The 21,331-nt window shown below is 42.4% G+C and overlaps 1 protein-coding gene across 2 annotated transcripts in view; it reads left to right on the top strand.

Moving 5' to 3' along the window:
* The window catches only part of LOC139535718 (intermediate filament family orphan 2-like), an 83,516-nt gene that overhangs the window by 40,660 nt on the left and 21,525 nt on the right, over positions 1–21,331 (top strand). For both annotated transcript variants that reach the window (XM_071335433.1, XM_071335432.1), the window contains exon 2: positions 19,487–19,547. In XM_071335433.1, coding sequence (XP_071191534.1) covers positions 19,487–19,547 — 61 coding nt within the window. The remainder of the gene's footprint in view (positions 1–19,486; positions 19,548–21,331) is intronic.

Here is a 21,331-nt window from a genome sequence, read left to right as displayed (position 1 = left end):
ATCTGGAAGGGCATTTTACTCAAAGGAGGGCAAAAGGGCAAGTGCTCAGGCACCCCTAGAGCCCTATCTGTACACGTGTCTGTTCATTAGTACCCCACACATGTCCCATAATGTGGACATCATAGATCACAGAGCCAGCCTGATGACATAGAATCAATGACCCCTCTCCAGATGAAATCCTGCGACTAGTGAGCTCCATCCGCACTACAACCTGCCCGCTCGACTTTCTCCCTCCTTCCATCTCTGGAGACCTTCTCCTGTTCCTCATCAACTCATCCTTGACCACTGGCTGCATCCCCTCCGACTTCAAAATGGCCTGAGTCGCTCCCCTCCTCAAGGAACCAACAATCAACTCATCTGACGTCAAAAACTATTGACCTGTGTCCCTTATTTATTTTCTTTCTAAAACACTTGAGTGTGCCATCTTTGATCAACTCTCTCATTATCTCTCTCAGAACGATCTTCTTGACCCTAACCAGTCAGACTTCAAGACGGGTCACTCAACCAAGGCCTGCTTGCTCAAAGACTCCATCACTGTTGACAACTCCACAGTGTCGCCCTCTTAGAGTGCAAAGAACCTTGGCGTTAGCCTGTACAACACCCTGTTGTTCTCTGCAAACATCAAAGCAGTGACTCGCTCCAGCAGGTTCATGCTCTACAACATCTGTAGAGTACAACCCTACCTCACACAGGAAGCTGCGCAGGTCCTAGTCCAGGCACTTGTCCGCTCCAGTCTGGACTACTGCAATTTATCCAGAATGCTGAAACACACCTAGTTTTCATCCTTCCCAAATTCTCCCATGTCACCCGCTCCTCCGCACACTCCACTGGCTTCCAGTCGAAACTAGTATCCACTGTAACAACATGGTGCTTGCCTATTGAACAGCAACAAAAGCTGCCCCTCTCTACCTTCAGGCTATGCTCAAACCCTACACCCCAATCCGAGCACACCGTTCTGCCACCTCTGGTCTCTTAGCCCTCCCACCCCTAAGGGAGGGCAGCTCCCGCTAAGCCCAGTTCAAGCTCTTCTCTGTCCTGGCACCTCAATGGTGGAACCAGCTTCCCACACAGCTAAGAATCCCTGCCTATCTTCCGAAAGCACATGAAACCCTACCTCTTCAAAGAGTGTCTTAAATTATCCCCTACTTTGCTGATAGCTACTCTGGATAAGAGCGTCTGCTAAATTACTCAAATGTAAAAAACTAAAATGTACCTCCATCTCCCAACAGACAGCCTCTGACTCAAACAACCGACACATTTTTTCAGTATTTCCCATCTTAACCTCTGTGTCAGATCCCTCCGCACCCCACCTTCTGCCCTCCCTCCATCTGCAGAGTGGACATCGAGGCGCAGTTGTCTGCCGTTGAGAGTTGATGCTGTTTTTCTAACAACTCTTTGTTGGTGGGGCTGAAGCTCCTTCCATGCAATAGATATAATTGCATGGAGAGGATGTGGGATGCTGTCATGGACCTGGAGATATATAGTGACATGGATGGCGCTCCATAGGATGAATCATGTACAGTAGGTGTGTGTTCTAGCCTCAGTGCCTGGTATGATTTATCTGTGTTGTCACTGGGTTCATCCTGGTCTTGTCTGTGAGGGAGGGTGATGAAAGGGCCGGTTCCTCCTGCATGGAGCAGACATATTGATCCTTCAATCCCGTAACACTAACACTTCTTCAGTTTTCGATCGCCGCTTCTCATATACATTAGGCGTTATTGATGACAATTATGGTGATCTATTTCTTCCAGTGGTCAATAATTTAAATAATGAAATAATGCTCAGTCCTTTCTTATCAAATGTTTAAAATATTATCATCTGTATAGAAACATAATTTAGTTTTTTATACACTGCTCAAAAAAATAAAGGGAACACTTAAACAACACAATGTAACTCCAAGTCAATCACACTTCTGTGAAATCAAACTGTCCACTTAGGAAGCAACACTGATTGACAATAAATTTCACATGCTGTTGTGCAAATGGAATAGACAAAAGGTGGAAATTATAGGCAATTAGCAAGACACCCCCAATAAAGGAGTGATTCTGCAGGTGGTGACCACAGACCACTTCTCAGTTCCTATGCTTCCTGGCTGATGTTTTGGTCACTTTTGAATGCTGGCGGTGCTTTCACTCTAGTGGTAGCATGAGACGGAGTCTACAACCCACACAAGTGGCTCAGGTAGTGCAGCTCATCCAGGATGGCACATCAATGCGAGCTGTGGCAAGAAGGTTTGCTGTGTCTGTCAGCGTAGTGTCCAGAGCATGGAGGCGCTACCAGGAGACAGGCCAGTACATCAGGAGACGTGAAGGAGGCCGTAGGAGGGCAACAACCCAGCAGCAGGACCGCTACCTCCGCCTTTGTGCAAGGAGGAGCACTGCCAGAGCCCTGCAAAATGACCTCCAGCAGGCCACAAATGTGCAAAAAAACTCCCTAGAAAGGCCAAAACCTAGGAAGAAACCTAGAGAGGAACCAGGCTATGAGGGGTGGCCAGTCCTCTTCTGGCTGTGCCGGGTGGAGATTATAACAGAACATGGCCAAGATGTTCAAATGTTCATAAATGACCAGCATGGTCAAATAATAATAATCACAGTAGTTGTCGAGAGTGCAGCACCTCAGGAGTAAATGTCAGTTGGCTTTTCATAGCCGATCATTAAGAGTATCTATACCGCTCCTGCGGTCTCTAGAGAGTTGAAAACAGCAGGTCTGGGACAGCTAGCACGTCCGGTGAACAGGTCAGGGTTCCATAGCCGCAAGCAGAACAGTTGAAACTGGAGCAGCAGCACGGCCAGGTGGACTGGGGACAGCAAGGAGTCATCATGTCAGGTCGTCCTGAGGCATGGTCCTAGGGCTCGGTCCTCCGAGAGAGAGAAAGAAAGAGAGAAAGAGAGAGAGCATACTTAAATTCACACAGGACACCGGATAAGACAGGACAAGTACTCCAGATATAACAGACTGACCCTAGCCCCCCGACACATAAACTAATGCAGCATAAATACTGAAGGCTGAGACAGGAGGGGTCAGGAGATACTGTGGCCCCATCCGATGATACCCCCAGACAGGGCCAAACAGGAAGGATATAACCCCACCCACTTTGCCAAGGCACAGCCCCCACACCACTAGAGGGATATCTTCAACCACGAACTTACCATCCTGAGACAAGGCCGAGTATAGCCCACAAAGATCTCCGCCACGGCACAACCCAAGGGGGGGGGCGCCAATCCAGACAGGAAGATCACGTCAGTGACTCAACCCACTCAAGTGACGCACCCCTCCTAGGGACGGCATGAAAGAGCACCAGTAAGCCAGTGACTCAGCCCCTGTAATAGGGTTTGAGGCAGAGAATCCCAGTGGAGAGAGGGTAACCGGCCAGGCAGAGACAGCAAGGGCGGTTCGTTGCTCCAGAGCCTTTCCGTTCACCTTCACACTCCTGGGCCAGACTACACTCAATCATAGGACCTCCTGAAGAGATGAGTCTTCAATAAAGACTTCAAGGTTCTGCGTCTCTCACATGGGTAGGCAGACCATTCCATAAAAATTGAGATCTATAGGAGAAAGCCCTGCCTCCAGCTGTTTGCTTAGAAATTCTATGGACAATTAGGAGGCCTGCGTCTTGTGACCGTAGCGTACGTGTAGGTATGTACGGCAGGACCAACTCGGAAAGGTAGGTAGGAGCAAGCCCATGTAACGCTTTGTAGGTTAACATTAAAACCTTGAAATCAGCCCTTGCCTTAACAGGAAGCCAGTGTAGGGAGGCTAGCACTGGAGTAATATGATCAAATTTTTGGGTTGTAGTCAGGATTCTAGCAGCCGTATTTAGCACTAACTGAAATTTATTTAGTGCTTTATCCGGGTAGCCGGAAAGTAGAGCATTGCAGTAGTCTAACCTAGAAGTAACAAAAGCATGGATTAATTTTTCTGCCACATTTTTGGACAGAAAATTTCAGATTTTTGCAATGTTACGTAGATGGAAAAAAGCTGTCCTTGAAACAGTCTTGATATGTTCGTCAAAAGAGAGATCAGGGTCCAGAGTAACGCCGAGGTCCTTCACAGTTTTATTTGAGACGACTTTACAACCATCAAGATTAATTGTCAGATTTAACAGAAGATCTCTTTGTTTCTTGGGACCTAGAACAAGCATCTCTGTTTTGTCCGAGTTTAAAAGTAGAAAGTTTGCAGCCATCTACTTCCTTATGTCTGAAACACAGGCTTCTAGCGAGGGCAATTTTAGGGCTTCACCATGTTTCATTGAAATGTACAGCTGTGTGTCATCCGCATAGCAGTGAAAGTTAACATTATGTTTTCGAATGACATCCCCAAGAGGTAAAATATATAGTGAAAATAGGTGGTCCTAAAACGGAACCTTGAGGAACACCGAAATGTACAGCTGGTTTGTCAGAGGACAAACCATTCACAGAGACAAACTGATATCTTTCCGACAGATAAGATCTAAACCAGGCCAGAACTTGTCCGTGTAGACCAATTTGGGTTTCCAATCTCTCCAAAAGAATGTGGTGATCGATGGTATCAAAGGCAGCACTAAGGTCTAGTAGCACGAGGACAGATGCAGAGCCTCGGTCTGACGCCATTAAAAGGTCATTTACCACCTTCACAAGTGCAGTCTCAGTGCTATGATGGGGTCTAAAACCAGACTGAAGCATTTCTTATATATTGTTTGTCTTCAGGAAGGCAGTGAGTTGCTGCGCAACAGCTTTTTCTAAAGATTTTGAGAGGAATGGAAGATTCGATATAGGCCGATAGTTTTTTATATTTTCTGGGTCAAGGTTTGGCTTTTTCAAGAGAGGCTTTATTACTGCCACTTTTAGTGAGTTTGGTACACATCCGGTGGATAGAGAGACGTTTATTATGTTCAACATAGGAGGGCCAAGCACATGAAGCAGCTCTTTAAGTAGTTTAGTTGGAATAGGGTCCAGTATGCAGCTTGAAGGTTTAGAGGCCATGATTATTTTCATCATTGTGTCAAGAGATATAGTACTAAAACACTTAAGTGTCTCTCTTGATCCTAGGTCCTGGCAGAGTTGTGCAGACTCAGGACAGCTGAGCTTTGGAGGAATACGCAGATTTAAAGAGGAGTCCGTAATTTGCTTTCTAATGATCATGATCTTTTCCTCAAAGAAGTTTATTACTGCTGAAGTGAAAGCCATCCTCACTTGGGGAATGCTGCTTTTTAGTTAGCTTTGCGACAGTATCAAAAATACATTTTGGATTGTTCTTATTTTCCTCAATTAAGTTGGAAAAATAGGATGATCGAGCAGCAGTGAGGGCTCTTCGATACTGCACGGTACTGTCTTTCCAAGCTAGTCGGAAGACTTCCAGTTTGGTGTGGCGCCATTTCCGTTCCAATTTTCTGGAAGCTTGCTTCAGAGCTCGGGTATTTTCTGTATACTAGGGAGCTAGTTTCTTATGACAAATGTTTTTAGTTTTTAGGGGTGCAACTGCATCTAGGGTATTGCGCAAGGTTATTTGCTATCGTAAATGTTAGCAACACCTCTGCCTTTGCGGGATGCACGGGGGATATGGTCACTAGTGTAACCAGGAGGTGAGGCCTCATCTAACACAGTAAATTCATCAGGCTTAAGCCATGTTTCAGTCAGGCCAATCACATCAAGATTATGATCAGTGATTAGTTCATTGACTATAACTGCCTTTGAAGTGAGGGATCTAACATTAAGTAGCCCTATTTTGAGATGTGAGGTATCACGATCTCTTTCAATAATGGCAGGAATGGAGGAGGCCTTTATCCTAGTGAGATTGCTAAGGCGAACACCGCCATGTTTAGTTTTGCCCAACCTAGGTCGAGGCACAGACACAGTCTCAATGGGGATAGCTGAGCTGACTACACTGACTATGCTAGTGGCAGACTCCACTAAGCTGGCAGGCTGGCTAACAGCCTGCTGCCTGGCCTGCACCCTATTTCATTGTGGAGCTAGAGGAGTTAGAGCCATGTCTATGTTGGTAGATAAGATGAGAGCACCCCTCCAGCTAGGATGGAGTCCGTCACTCCTCAGCAGGCCAGGCTTGGTCCTGTTTGTGGGTGAGTCCCAGAAAGAGGGCCAATTATCTACAAATTCTATCTTTTGGGAGGGGCAGAAAACAGTTTTCAACCAGCGATTGAGTTGTGAGACTCTGCTGTAGAGCTCATAACTCCCCCTAACTGGGAGGGGGCCAGAGACAATTACTCGATGCCGACACATCTTTCTAGCTGATTTACACGCTGAAGCTATGTTGCGCTTGGTGACCTCTGACTGTTTCATCCTAACATCGTTGGTGCCGACGTGGATAACAATATCTCTATACTCTCTACACTCACCAGTTTTAGCTTTAGCCAGCACCATCTTCAGATTAGCCTTAACGTCGGATGTAGACTATGTGCAGGCTATAGCCCTTCTCTCGTGAAATCTTCTGTGGATTATAATAAATTGATGTATATTCTTGGAGCTTGCTAGAGCACTGTGAATTGCCGTAGCACAAGGGTCTAAGCAACGCACTCCGGCTCCAAGCCTCATGAGGTTGCGCCAAGTGCTGGGCAACATAGTGACCAGCCTGAGCCTACAAGTCAATTGCATTTATTTAAGTAAAACGAATAGTTTGATATTTATTTACACAAAGAAAAAAAAAGTGTCTCAGCTCAATGAAATCTTCTTTGGAAAGGCTCAAATGCATAAACATCTTGACAGCTTCACAAAATCAAATATTAAAGCCAAACAATATAGGCTTTCAATCCACACAATAGACCAGAACTATATTAACAAATTATACATAGCCTAAGTATAAAACATGGACAAGCATCCACACTGGAGGAAAGTTTATCATTCTATAGTAGGCCTACATCTACCAATCAACTGATGGCTCAAATCCGCTCATCAACTCAGCCAGGGAAACACAGTAGCCTATTATCAGATTTCACACCTTTCATTATGTGACAATGGATAGGCTAACGGGTAGCCTACAGAATGTAGCCTATTGGAATATAATCAAATAACAAAAGGGATCTATTGCAACCATCAATGGCACTAGATTATCACCAGCTGATGTCACGTTAAACCATCAATACGTGCTAAATTCACCCGCACATCTGATCTCAATTGCAACCACTGTTGGTCACCTCATTGCCACTCCCTAAAATATTATGTAGGTGTTACATTTAGTCCTGCTTTCAACCAAGGTCTTTCAAGATATGTTCACCCTCTGGTTGATATTGTAATCAGAACATCTTAGTCCATTTTGAACAGACTGAGGATGATTTATCTATTTGACAATGTAACGATCGTCGTCTTCTTCGGACGAGTAATAGGAAGGATCGGACCAAAATGCACCGTGGTACGTGTCCATGTTAAATTTATTATAACTGAACACAGAATACAAAATAACAAAAGTGAAACAACAAAAATCGAAACAGTCCTGCAAGGTGACACAACACAAAACAGGAAACAACTACCCACAAACACCAGGTGGTAAAAGGTTACCTAAGTATGGTTCTCAATCAGAGACAACGATAGACAGCTGCCTCTGATTGGGAACCATACCAGGCCAAACACATAGAAATACAAAACATAGAATGAACATAGAAAAAACATAGAATGCCCACCCCAACTCACGCCCTGACCAAACCAAAATAGACACATAAAAAAGGAACTAAGGACAGGACGTGACAGACAAGCATTCCGTACAATAGAATAAAGTATTTAATTGTTTACCACAACAATTAATTGTTTGAATGAAAACTAATGTTGGTGTAGTCTACAGTTATTATTTTATTAGTTTCCTATTTATGTTATCCAAAAGTTGTCTGGTACAGTCATTTCTTATCAAGATCGAGGGTAATATATCCCTGGACTGTCCATATTTGAAATGTGTAACTAAATCAAGTCAATTGGGGGCAGTGGCGATATTAGCAAGTAAATCTTGGTGGGGCAAAAAAAAAAAAAAAAAAGTGGGATGTGTGCCAGCAAATCCACTACACAAAACAACACATTAATTACACTATAACGGTGACAAATGGTGCCCACAAACTGTTCGGGCCTACATAAAGCTGTCCCAACACCTTACCACTGCTAAACCTGGCTTTCAGTGGAGGCTTGTCTGGCAGTGAAACAGTTCATTCAGCCTCATTTACTGCCTTTTAAAAAAACAAAGCTGATATGGCTGACTTGCTTGAACAAATGTGGTTTCTACTGACAATTGAGATGTACAAACTATGGCATAAGGGGACAACAAGCGGATAAGAGGAAATCCGTCATTTTGATTAAGACATTAATGAGCAAGCGACGACGGACGTAGTCAATATAACTATTTGTTCAGCACTTTTGAACTGTACAGCGACAGAGTTCAGAACATGGGCCGTTCTTACAGTGTACTCCCTGTACACGTCAGGACCGTAGGATAAATAAATGGGGCACATAAAACAGACAATGAAAGCTCTTACAATATTTGATGATTACATTTCTCTAAAACAGGTTATAGGCTATTTGTACACCACCAAGTTAGAACAGTAGGAGAAATTAAGGGGTGAAAATAGTCCAAATTATTCGGGTGAGGCACATTGAACGCCATTTAAGTCTTTGCCCGTCAAAAAAGATACACGTCATATAACACAATTCTATTATAGAATGTTGTGTGTGTTGAATTTGCAGGTGCAAGCCAAGCACCACAACTACTAACGTTATGTGTTTACAATACCGCGTTGGTGAAAATAGACCCAATTATTAGGTTGAGGCACATGGGCTACTAACAGCTTACTACACAACATACACTTAGTATTAATTTATTAGCTACAGTATACATTTCTCCCTTGCATATTACATTATTTATGCAGCAGTTTACAAGACATTATTGGACTCACCTTGTGAAGGTGGTCCAGCGGTCCTTTGTAGGCAAATTTTGTCATCAAAGTCTGGCATTCTCTGGATTTATCGTGGGAACTCGAAGAGAAAAAACACAGCCACTCCATTGAATAGCGTTAGTGGTTTATTTGCAATGCTTGCAGTTAGCCACTGCTTCCTTCCAAACGACTCATTGTTGAATTTGCGATTTCCAACTTGTTGTGTAATCTTTATGTACAATGGCCGATGAGCACCAATACGTCTTATCTATAATTTCTCTTCACCATTTCTCTTCATATGACAAGGATTGAAAAGGATATGCCAGTAGATTGTCGACTTGATAACAACTGATGATGGCTGCTAGCTAAGACTTTGAAAGTAAGATTTTGACATGATCAGTCCAATCAAAGCTATTGTAGATATAACATGATTTGATATCATTCTATCTGTGGCCAATGACCTTGAGCCTTCTTGGATGGGCACTTCTAATATGACTCTATGGCAGAACCCAAGGGGCAATTTTTTTTTCGAGCTCTAACCTTAGAATTGGGGATGAAAACTGAGCCAATCATGTCAGAAAACTGAGTCAATCAGGCTCAATACTCTATATTTTCTGCTGACTAGCCTCACCACCACAGAAAGCACTGAGCTAGGTTTATACACCTGCAAGGCTGGTGCTTATAACAGGTGGAGCTCAGCCTGCCCTGAATGACGGATCGCCACTGATCGGGGGATTGAGTTATTTGTGCCAGAAGGGTGCGGGCCGGAATCTAACCCATGCCGACGCGGTAGGCCTATATGTGCACTATGAAAGCAGCGACCCCAACCACTAGTCCACCCCAGGCTGTGATTGAACAAAATTTTGACCTGAGGATAAACTTGACACTTAAATGTCGTAGTTTAATGGAAACCAATATCTATCGTGTGTTATTAGGCTATATGAAACTACGGTTGTTGATGTGTATGGCAGCATTTCAGATACATTTTTGATTATGTGAATGTTTCGTTAATAAGACCTGGGCCTAGCATTTGAGCAAGCGAGAGAGAAAATTATTTTGATAGCGAGCCCTGATCTCAATGATTCAAATGCAACCGCATGGAGAGAAAGAGAACTGCTATTTTTCAGAGACTCACAAGGCTCATTTGAATTTCCTGATATCAGCAGCAGGAAAATTCTCTGCGACAAAAGAGTGATCAAGTTAAGATCTGACATCTATAAATACACTGAGTATACCAAACATTATTAGGAATTCCTTTCTAATATTGAGTTGCACCCCAATCCTTTTGCCCTCAGAACAGCCTCAATTAGTTGTGTCATGGACTCTACACGGTGTCGAAAGCGTTCCACAGGGATGCTGGCCCATGTTGACTACAATTCTTCTCACAGTTGTGTAAAGTTGGCTGGATGTCCTTTGGGTGGTGGACCATTCTTGATACGCATGGAAAACTGTTGAGCGTGACAAACCCAGCAGCGTTGCAGTTCTTGACACAAACCGGTGCGCCTGGCACCTACTACCATACCCCGTTCAAAGGCACTTAATTTTTTTGCTTTGCCCATTCACTCTCTGAATGGCACACATACACAATCCATGTCTCAAGGCTTAAAAATCCCTCTTTAACCTGTCTCCTACCCTTCATCTACACTGATTGAAGTGAACTTAACAAGTGACATCTGTAAGGGATTAAGCTTTCACCTGGATTCACCTGGTCAGTCCATGTCTTGGAAAGAGCAGGTGTTCAAAATGTTTTGTATACTCAGTGTGTAATTTGTTTCCAAAATACTTTTTGGACCAATCACAAGTGGGTCACCACCCCTAATGCCCTAATGGACGAGCTGCCACTGGACCCCACTTTGGAAAGCTGAAACTCTCACGAACATGTACATGCTTCACGGGACTCTTCTGAAGTTGGTACCGCCGATGTGCCAACCTCTGTCTGTAGCGTCCGAATGGTTGGGGCTAATATGACCCCACCATCGAAAGCTGAGACTCTCACGAACATGTGCATGTTGGTTGTTTTGCTCTCTCTCTGCCCACAAGCCTCACAAGACTAAATCTGAAGGTAACCCACTACCGGGCTGAAACAGTTATGGAAGTGAATAGGGTATTTCTACATCATTATGCGGTTAAAAAATATTATACATTCCTGAGCTTTCTAATATCTCTAATATGTAGGACAGATACTTCAAACCAAAAATATGTCACTTTCTCTTTGGAAGAGTGGGGATAGAGTGCCGTTTGAAAGTGTTAAGTGCACCTCATCAGACTTTAGATGATAGTTCGGCAGCCTCTGCCGCTCTTTCGGCGCGGTGCGGGTGAAGCACGCCACCGTTTCATGTAGCTTGCCAGAGAGCAGTTCTTCCACTTTCGGGAGAAATGGTAATGCATATTAATATACACTGCATGTTAATTGCATGCAAATGAAGGTTGCGTAGCTACCACACCCACATCAGAAGCTCAATCATGGTCTCGAATTTGCAGGTGGATGACTTCTGTGAGAGGTCGCTGCTATGCCTGAATTCGACCCAAAACCAATAAGGAGGTCTTCTGCAGTGTTGAGATCGGTTGTATGAAACCAATCGATATGTCAAGAAAAGCTCCTAACCATGCCAGCCTGTTTTCAATTTCTATTCAGTTCGACTTCCCATAAATTCATTGTCTGAACTGTGTCTTACACTCTAGAGGACACATTAACTTCAATTCTTGTCCTTTTGAAGTCCACTCAACTCACAGATTAACGTTGATTAAGCAATTGGTTAAATTGGCTTTTTTACAGTGAATTATTTCTCAGAGTGAAAGGTTGGCCAGAGCTTTACAGGGAAAAGGTTGACTAGTTACTTGGATCTGGCCTTACTTGGGGAATGAATGGGTTGACACAAGCAGAAATCGCCCTATCCTTTGGGCATTTTCCGTTCATCAATACAGAGCAGCCATAATAGATCAGACCAATTAACATTCTAATACTTGAAAATTTAAAAAATATTATTTGCACCCTAAGAATGTAATTCCAACAACGACAAAAAACGCAAAAAAAACAAGAATTGATCATCAGATGGAGAAACCATGCTTCCTACATGTGTAGGATCTTAATGTGATCAATCTTTTGTTTCTGAGAATTTTCCCTAATTAATAATTCCTAATTATTTGCCCAAATTATACATTTATGAAACCTTATAATTACTGGACATTTTTATAATCCTCATAAGAATTCACATCTACTGTTTCTGCAGGATTATTTTCCTGCTGTAGCAAACTGACTCAAATTAAGATCCTACATCTGCAGGTAATAGTGATAATCTCTGTGTCCTGGGGCAGAGTGATAAATAAAGGATTAAAACGGCTCGCGTGCAAATGAAACTCCCAAGGCATACCATACTGGGAGGGAGTGTACGTTGGCAGGCCTTGCCTTGTAATTAAATTGTTCAGCAGGGGGAAATCATACGAGAATCTCTGGCTAGGTTTGCCCAGAACTGCATTATTTTATCCTTGTTTAGAACCATTTTACTGCATCAGCCATTTTTTATTTAAGTAATTGTATTGATTGGTTACTCAAATTAAATAATGTATGTATACATTGTTTATGTAACCTATGTTGGATATGAATATGAATCCAGAGTGTACTCTAGTTGTGTTACAGCAGCCTGACGAGATAACAGGCATCTGGTCTCACACAGACAGATGTCTAAGGAATGACACAATCAGGCTAATAGTCTCCTGCTGTCTTTGTCCTTGTAAGGAGACTCCAGGTTGGTTCACAGACTCCAGCTAAAAGGTCAAACTCATTCAACAATCCTTTGGGAGCAGGGTTATGGCAGAAGACCTCTCCGATGTGGAATGGTGGAATGTTTATTTGGATGCTTTAGTTTCCAGGGACAGGTCTCATGACTGCTATCACTACACAGAACCTTTCTATAACCTAGAAGTGATGGAGCAACTTTGTCACATTACCATTTCCTCTGTTGCTTGGCAGAGTACAGTAATTAGTTTGAGACTCCAGTTATACTATAAATCAAATCAATTTGTATTTGTCACTCGCTTTGTAAACAACAAGTGTAGGCTAAGAGTGAAATGCTTACTTATGGGTCCTTTTCCATCAATGCACACAGTGTAAAGGAAATGGCCTAGTGCCCATCTGGGAAGTGACATACTACTGTACTTACAGGGCCTTCAGAAAGTATTCACACCCCTTTTCTTTTTCCACATGTTGTTGTGTTACAGCCTAAGTTTAAAATTGATTACATTTAGATTTGTGTCACTGGCCTACACACAATACCCCATAATGTCAAATTGGAATTATGTTAAGACATTTTTACAAATGAATAAAAAATGAAAAGCTGAAATGTCTTGAGTCAATATGTATTCAACCTCGTTGCTATGGCAATCCTAAATAAGTTCAGGAATAAAAATGTGCTTAACAGGTCGCATAATAAGTTGCATGGATTCACTCTGTTTAATAATAGTGTTTAACATGATTTTTGAATGACTACCTCATCTCTGTACCCCACACGTAAAATTATATGTAAGGTCCCTCAGTCAAGTAGTGAATTTCAAACACAGATTCAACCAAAGACCAGGGAGGTTTTCCAATGCTTCGCAAAGAAGGGCACCTATTGGTAGATGTGTTTAAAAAACAAAGCATACATTGAATATCCCTTTGAGAATGATGAAGTAATCAATATAATTTGGATGGTGTATCAATCAATACACCCAGTCACTACAAAGATACAGGCGCCCTTCCTAACTCAGTTGCCGAAGAGGAAGGAATCCACTCAGGGATTTCACCATGAGACCAATCGTGACTTTAAAACAGTTACAGAGTTTAATATCTGTGATAGGAGAAAACTGAGGTTGGATCAACAACATTGTAGTTACTCCACAATACTAAATGACAGAGTGAAAATAATTAACAGAATAAAAATATTCAAAAACATGCATCCTGTGCAATAAGGCACTAAAGTAAAACTGCAAAAGCAAGTCTCTTCTTACTATTGGTGTCCTTTTTATTTAATTTTTTTATTTGTATTTTTTTCACCTTTATTTAACCAGCTAGGCTAGTTGAGAACAAGTTCTCATTTACAACTGTGACCTGGCCAAGATAAAGCAAAGCAGTGTGACACAAACAACAACACAGAGTTACACATGGAATAAACAAACATACAGTCAATAATACAATAGAAAAAGTCTATATACAGTGTGTGCAAATGAGGTAGGATAAGGGAGGTAAGGCAATAAATAGGCCATAGTGGCAAAATAATTACAATATAGCAATTAAGCACTGGAGTGATAGATGTGCAGAAGATGAGTGTGCAAGTAGAGATACTGGGGTGCAAAGGAGAAAAATAAATAACAGTATGGGGATGCGGTAGTTGGATGGGCTATTTACAGGTGCAGTGATCTGTGAGCTGCTCTGACAGCTGGTGCTTAAAGTTAGTGAGGGAGATATGAGTCTCCAGCTTCAGTGATTTTTGCAGTTCGTTCCAGACATTGGCAGCAGAGAACTGGAAGGAAAGGCGGCCAAATGAGGAATGGGCTTTGGGGGTGAGCAGGGAAATATACCTGCTGGAGCGCGTGCTATGGGTGTGTGCTGCTATGGTGACCAGTGAGCTGGGATAAAGTGGGGCTTTACCTAGCAGAGACTTTTAGATGACCTGGAGCCAGTGGGTTTGGCGATTAATATGAAGCGAGGGCCAGCCAACGAGAGCATACAGGTCGCAGTGGTGGGTAGTATATGGGGCTTTGGTGACAAAACGGATGGCATTGTTGTAGACTGCATCCAATTTGCTGAGTAGAGTATTGTAGGCAATTTGGTAAATGACATCGCCGAAGTCAAGGATCAGTAGGATAGTCAGTTTTACGAGGGTATGTTTGGCAGCATGAGTGAAGGATGCTTTGTTGCGAAATAGGAAGCCGATTCTAGATTTAATTTTGGATTGGAGATGCTTAATGTGAGTCTGAAAGGAGAGTTTACAGTCTAACCAGACACCTAGGTATTTGTAGTTGTCCACATATTCTAAGTTAGAACCGTCCAGAGTAGTGATGCTGGACGAGCGGGCAGCGATCGGTTGAAGAGCATGCATTTAGTTTTACTTGCATTTAAGAGCAGTTGGAGGCCACGGAAGGAGAGTTGTATGGCATTGAAGCTTGTCTGCAGGTTAGTTAGCACAGTGTCCAAAGAAGGGCCAGAAGTATACAGAATGGTGTCATCTGCGTAGAGGTGGATCAGAGAATCACCAACAGCAAGAGCGACATCATTGATGTATACAGAGAAATGAGTCGGCCTGAGAATTTAACCCTGTGGCACCCCCATTGAGACTGCCAGAGGTCCGGACAACAAGCACAAAGACAGGTGAAACAGATCAGGGGGTGACAATAATATGGACTTGGTCTTTTACCAAAAAAAGGCTATCTTCTGTATACCCTCTACTTGGCACAACACAACTGATTGGCTCAAAATGCATTAAGAAGGAAGGAAATTCCACAAATGAACTTTTAACAAGGCACACCTGTTAATTGAAATGCATTCCAGGTGACTACCTCATGAAGCTGGTTGAGAGAATGCCAAGATTGTGCAAAGCTGTCATTAAAGCAAAGGGTGGCTACTTTGAAGAATCTCAAATCTCAAATATATTTTGATATGTTTAACAATTGTTTGGTTACAATATGATTCCATATGTGTTATTTCATAGTTTGTCACAAATTAAGCGGGAGACCGTCACCAAAATCACCCCAGAATGAGAGTTATTTCGAAGAGGACAGTACCTGTGTGTTGGTTTCTCCGTCCTGGTCCACCCAGGCCGCAGGCGAGGTCAAGGATAGCAGGGTTCGGTAAACAAATCGGTTTCTCGGTAGGTCCAGGTCCAAACGCCAACAAGTAAGTCCAATCAGTCCAGGTCATACACGGTAAATCCAACCAATATATATATTGTCACTTTCTCTATGGTTCACAGATCCCCCAGCCCCTTCCTCTCTCTCTTCCTCGTTTGTCTTGACCCCTTATTTGTGGGTTGGCCCCACTTTCTGGACGTTCCCCTTGCTTCTGGGAGTTGTGGTTTTGGCGGTCTGCCATTTTGTGATCTGTAGTTCTGGTCGGGGTGGCCATTTTAGTGAGAGGGCAGAGCCCGTTTATTAGTTCTGCCCTCACATATCTGCCATTTAGCAATCAGACCCCTTCTTTGACACACATCTCCCCCCTAGATTTGACCCCTAGGTCGGGCTACCGTAGCAAAATGGGCGTGTATGCGGGATAACCCATCCACATTTCCCATTTCCTTCCCTGCTCTGTATTTTAAGTCAATGTGAAACGGTTGGAGACTCAAAAACCACTGCATCACCCGAGCCTATGCATCCAGGTGAGTGGGGCATGGTCACTGATGAGGGTGAAGTGGTGCCCTAGCAGGTAGTATTTCAGTCTTTCTAGAGCCCACTTTACTGCCAGCTCCTCTTTCTCAATGACTGAGTAGTTGGCCTCCCATGGTTCCAGCTTCCTGCTTAAAAACAGGATGGGGTGTTCCAAAGCCGACCTCTGAGGCATCCGTCTGAATTACGAACTCTTGTTTATTAGTTCTGCCCTCATATATCTGCCCTTTATCACTCGGCCCCCTTCTTTGCCACAGTAGATGTTTGAGATTTTTTGTATTTAATCCATTTTGAATTCAGGCTGTAACACAACAACATGTGGAATAAGTCAAGCTGTATGAATACTCTCTGAAGGCACTGTAGATTGTAAGTGATGCGGAGCACATGCAGATGCTGTGACATACTGTTTTCCTCTGTCTGCAGAGGGTAGATGTGATGCAGTTCTGAACTCCAATGACTTTTGTGTTACTTGGGAAACATCCTGCTCTTGGACACAGTAAAGCAGCAGTGCCAGCATTTTTTTGAACCAACGCTTCAATCAAATGTGAGCTGGAGACCGCCCAGCCAGGGATACTTCTCTCTAGCTAATAAGACAGTGTCGCCTACATTTAGTGGATTCCGAAAGCAACAAAGGGAGGTTGGTCAGATAGAAGACTCTCTAGTGATGGACTGTATGTTGTTTACTCTACATTCAATGGTGAATTCTAGAAAATTGCTTTCAGATCAAGAGAGGAGATCTTTAAAAAGTATTTAACTCTGTGTGGAATGATTTTTACTTTAGTATTTCTGTCTCTGGTCCTGTTGCTATAGTGAGGGCATGGCCAGACAAAATGTGCCAGCATTCTTTGGTGTTTTGGTCACATCCCCCACACCCTGTCTCGCATTGGTGGAGCAAGGCATGAGAGTTAGCTGGGGGAGGGGGGAAATTACCATTATTTTGTTTGATAGCCCATAAAGTCGTTTAGTCACGTTAATGTGTAACACTGTGACTTACCTCATACTGATGAATGACTTTACTCTCTATTCTTTCACTTTCCACTCTGTTTAGGGAATCATGCTGTGCCTCGGTATGTCCTCTTTTTCTATCCTTAGACAATGTGGCAGTCAGAGTCTAGTTTGGAGATACTGACCAGGCCTGTGCTATAACTGCCTGTTATGTCATGTGAATGTAATAGAGGCTAAAAGTGGCTTATAACCCATTGCGGCACTATTTCTATTTCTATTTCTACACAAGTCTACTGGCATGCTATGGTAACCAAGAAGATATGACCTGTCAACTGAGAGAACAATTCCCTGCTAACCATAGGCTATGAGTAACAATTGTGACTGTGAGAGAGTCAGGCAGTTCATATACTCTCACATTTATCATGGTCTCTTCTGACTATTCCTGTAAGGAGTTGGTTTATACAAACAATAACTCTGAAGATGTTCTTGAGTAACCATATTCATATTTCTGACTAGTTAAATACTTAAAAATATTTAATACATTAGTCTCTTTAGAGTTCAGATATACTGACATTCATTTTCAAGTTCAATAGATACAACACATGTTCAGTTATTCCCGTTCTGTGACTAGGATGGAAGGAATGTTTCTTCCCTTTCTGTGACTAGGATGGAAGGAATGTTTCTTCCCCTTCTGTGACTAGGATGGAAGGAATGTTTCTTCCCCTTCTGTGACTTGGATGGAAGGAATGTTTCTTCCCCTTCTGTGACTAGGATGGAAGGAATGTTTCTTCCCCTTCTGTGACTAGGATGGAAGGAATGTTTCTTCCCCTTCTGTGACTAGGATGGAAGGATGATTCTTCCCCTTCTGTGACTTGGATGGAAGGAATGTTTCTTCCCCTTCTGTGACTAGGATGGAAGGAATGTTTCTTCCCTTTCTGTGACTAGGATGGAAGGAATGTTTCTTCCCCTTCTGTGACTTGGATGGAAGGAATGATTCTTCCCCTTCTGTGACTAGGATGGAAGGAATGTTTCTTCCCTTTCTGTGACTAGGATGGAAGGAATGTTTCTTCCCCTTCTGTGACTTGGATGGAAGGATGATTCTTCCCCTTCTGTGACTAGGATGGAAGGAATGTTTTTTCCCCTTCTGTGACTAGGATGGAAGGAATGTTTCTTCCCCTTCTGTGACTAGGATGGAAGGATGATTCTTCCCCTTCTGTGACTTGGATGGAAGGAATGTTTCTTCCCCTTCTGTGACTAGGATGGAAGGAATGTTTCTTCCCTTTCTGTGACTAGGATGGAAGGAATGTTTCTTCCCCTTCTGTGACTTGGATGGAAGGATGATTCTTCCCCTTCTGTGACTAGGATGGAAGGAATGTTTCTTCCCGTTCTGTGACTAGGATGGAAGGATGATTCTTCCCCTTCTGTGACTAGGATGGAAGGAATGTTTCTTCCCCTTCTGTGACTAGGATGGAAGGATGATTCTTCCCCTTCTGTGACTAGGATGGAAGGAATGTTTATTCCCCTTCTGTGACTAGGATGGAAGGATGATTCTTCCCCTTCTGTGACTAGGATGGAAGGATGATTCTTCCCCTTCTGTGACTAGGATGGAAGGAATGTTTCTTCCCCCTTCTGTGACTAGGATGGAAGGAATGTTTCTTCCCCTTCTGTGACTAGGATGGAAGGAATGTTTCTTCCCCTTCTGTGACTAGGATGGAAGGAATGTTTCTTCCATTGATGTTAGCCACTGAATTCCATGTAATGATGAGACCCTGGTAGATAGATGCCTGTTTAAGCAGCCAAGACATTATATCAATTGAGACATGCTGTCAACTTCATAGAATCTCTTTTTAAACATAAAACAGAGGTCCAATCTGGAGGAACCTCAAGCAATTTGTAGCGAAGACTTAGTGATCATTTGTTTTTCTAGGTGATATACATACAGTATATTGTATGGAACCTCCTCTCCTTTGTTGTAATCAAAGACCCAGTGGGAAGTGTATAGGGCAGTAGTGGGAGACAGAGTTCAGGTTACAGTCAAGGTAAAGGTTAAGGCCAAGGCTGGGACGGGGAGACTCTGACCATATAGTGTCTTTACTAACTGTGACATTCTGTTCACACTGATATACCTCAAAGGGCTATATGGCATATTAAACAATACGAAGGCTAGTTGAGAGCTCCATGAGCACGGTTATTCCTAACATTTTTAGAAGCATTAGGCCAGAACCTTGACACTGTTTGACGTCTAAGTTTGAACATTAGTCTTGAATATAAGGCTTTTTGTATTTCAAATGTAAGTATAATGTAAGTGCAGGTAACTGACCCTCCATGTGTTCTGTGTTGTAGATGGGAAGAGGAGCTAAACAGACGAGAGCAGCTCGAGTCCTTGGTGGAATCCATGCAGGAGGTGAGTAGACACAAACCATCAATTCACCTTCAACCAACATAAAATAAACGTACCTTCACCATAACATAATTTCACCTTCATCTCAAGATCCAATTGTACTTTATTCACTACCGTATAATGCCTTTCAGATGGTTATTGTCATAAAGACAAAGAAAATGTAAGCCCCACAGCTGCTGAAAAAAGATACATCCTTTGAATCAGGGCAATTCCACCGTAACGGAATTGCGCTGAAACTCACTTGCGCTGAGATGTTTCACTTAAAATGTATGCCGAACAAAAACCATTGATTTAAAAGTTGAACAAACCATACAACTCTATGCAAAAGTACTACTTTTAACAATTTACATAGAATATTTTACAAAAACACATTTACTGGAAGAACTGTGCAGATGCAAAGTTTGGTAACCGAATTAAGATTCAACGATGTCTGCAGAAAGAATGATGTGTCAGCTATGACATGACACATTGCCTTTGAAAAAAAATAAATGTGGTTATTGAACTACAGTAAGTGAAGTGGATTTACACCTGGTAACGGAATTGCGGTAACGGAATTTCATCATGTGTCCCTGATCTGTACTACACAGAAATAGATAATTATGGATATACATGTCATCCTCTTCATGGTGATGTATCCTAAATAGGTACACTAAGGTATAAACATGCAATATCCTCCTTTGCATATTTGGGTATTATTCTACATACTGGCAATTATTTTAATGAGCTCTGCCCCCAACCAAGACCAAATTTGGTTGGTCTGGACCGGACCAAATCTGAACCAATCATGGTGTATGTTTCACAAGTTTGGACATCAAATTACAGCAAGCACAGTAGAGCTCAGGGGCCTCATTTGTCAATGGTTTATGGACACAAAAAAATACTCTAAAGCTTGCGTGCTTTAGTTTTCCCGCAAAGGTTGGTATTTATCCATTTTGAACTTGAAGGGAAAGTGCATATATCTCCACTCAAATCTCAAACCATGCGTGTGCACATCTTCTACAAGGTTGATCAACTCTATTGCAAGCAAATAGACATATTGTTCATTTGGGGGAAATGGGAGGTGTTTGATGCACAGGAATTACAATAGTGGTAAGTTAATAAAAACATTCAAATGTAGGCCTAATGATAAAACACATGCATTTGCTGATGGTAAGGAGATTGCATAGCAGCATGTCGTCTAATACAGTATATTTATTTTGTTTTTATTATATAGGCCTAAATCAAAATCATATTGCAGGACATGTCTCTCCTTTGCTGACATAATTGGTTTAAATGATTCTGTCTACACAACAAATGTTCATTCGCTCATTCAATAGTGAAGCATGCTCTGAAGTAAACAGACCGGTAGCCTTCACAGTAGCCTACAGTATGTGACAGTATGGGTACGCTCCAGTGTTAATGTGCGATAGGATTAGGAGTGTGAAAATCAAAGCCTAGCCTATCTAATTTGAGCCTATACTAAGGCAGGAGATAGAAACACATTCATGTATTGATAAACAAAATATTGAACAACAATTAGTATTTTACATAGCAGTGTGGGATGCAGCATTTACTTTAAAATTGTTAGAGAGGACAATCAATCTTGCAGAATGCATGGACAGTGTTTGGCATTCACTAGGCTGCATGCATTTTTTGTTTGTAAAAGTCACAAACATTCTGCCCACACATCTACAGAAATGTGATCAAATTTGCCATTGCACTTTCTTTCAGGAACTATCATGGCACAGTTCCAACATCTCCAAATTATACACAAATTAGGTCGTTTTTGTTACCATAAAAGGTGAATG

This window comes from Salvelinus alpinus, chromosome 12 (genome assembly GCF_045679555.1).
Source record: "Salvelinus alpinus chromosome 12, SLU_Salpinus.1, whole genome shotgun sequence".
Taxonomy (NCBI): domain Eukaryota; kingdom Metazoa; phylum Chordata; class Actinopteri; order Salmoniformes; family Salmonidae; genus Salvelinus; species Salvelinus alpinus.
This window is presented reverse-complemented; position numbering and strand designations above follow the sequence as displayed.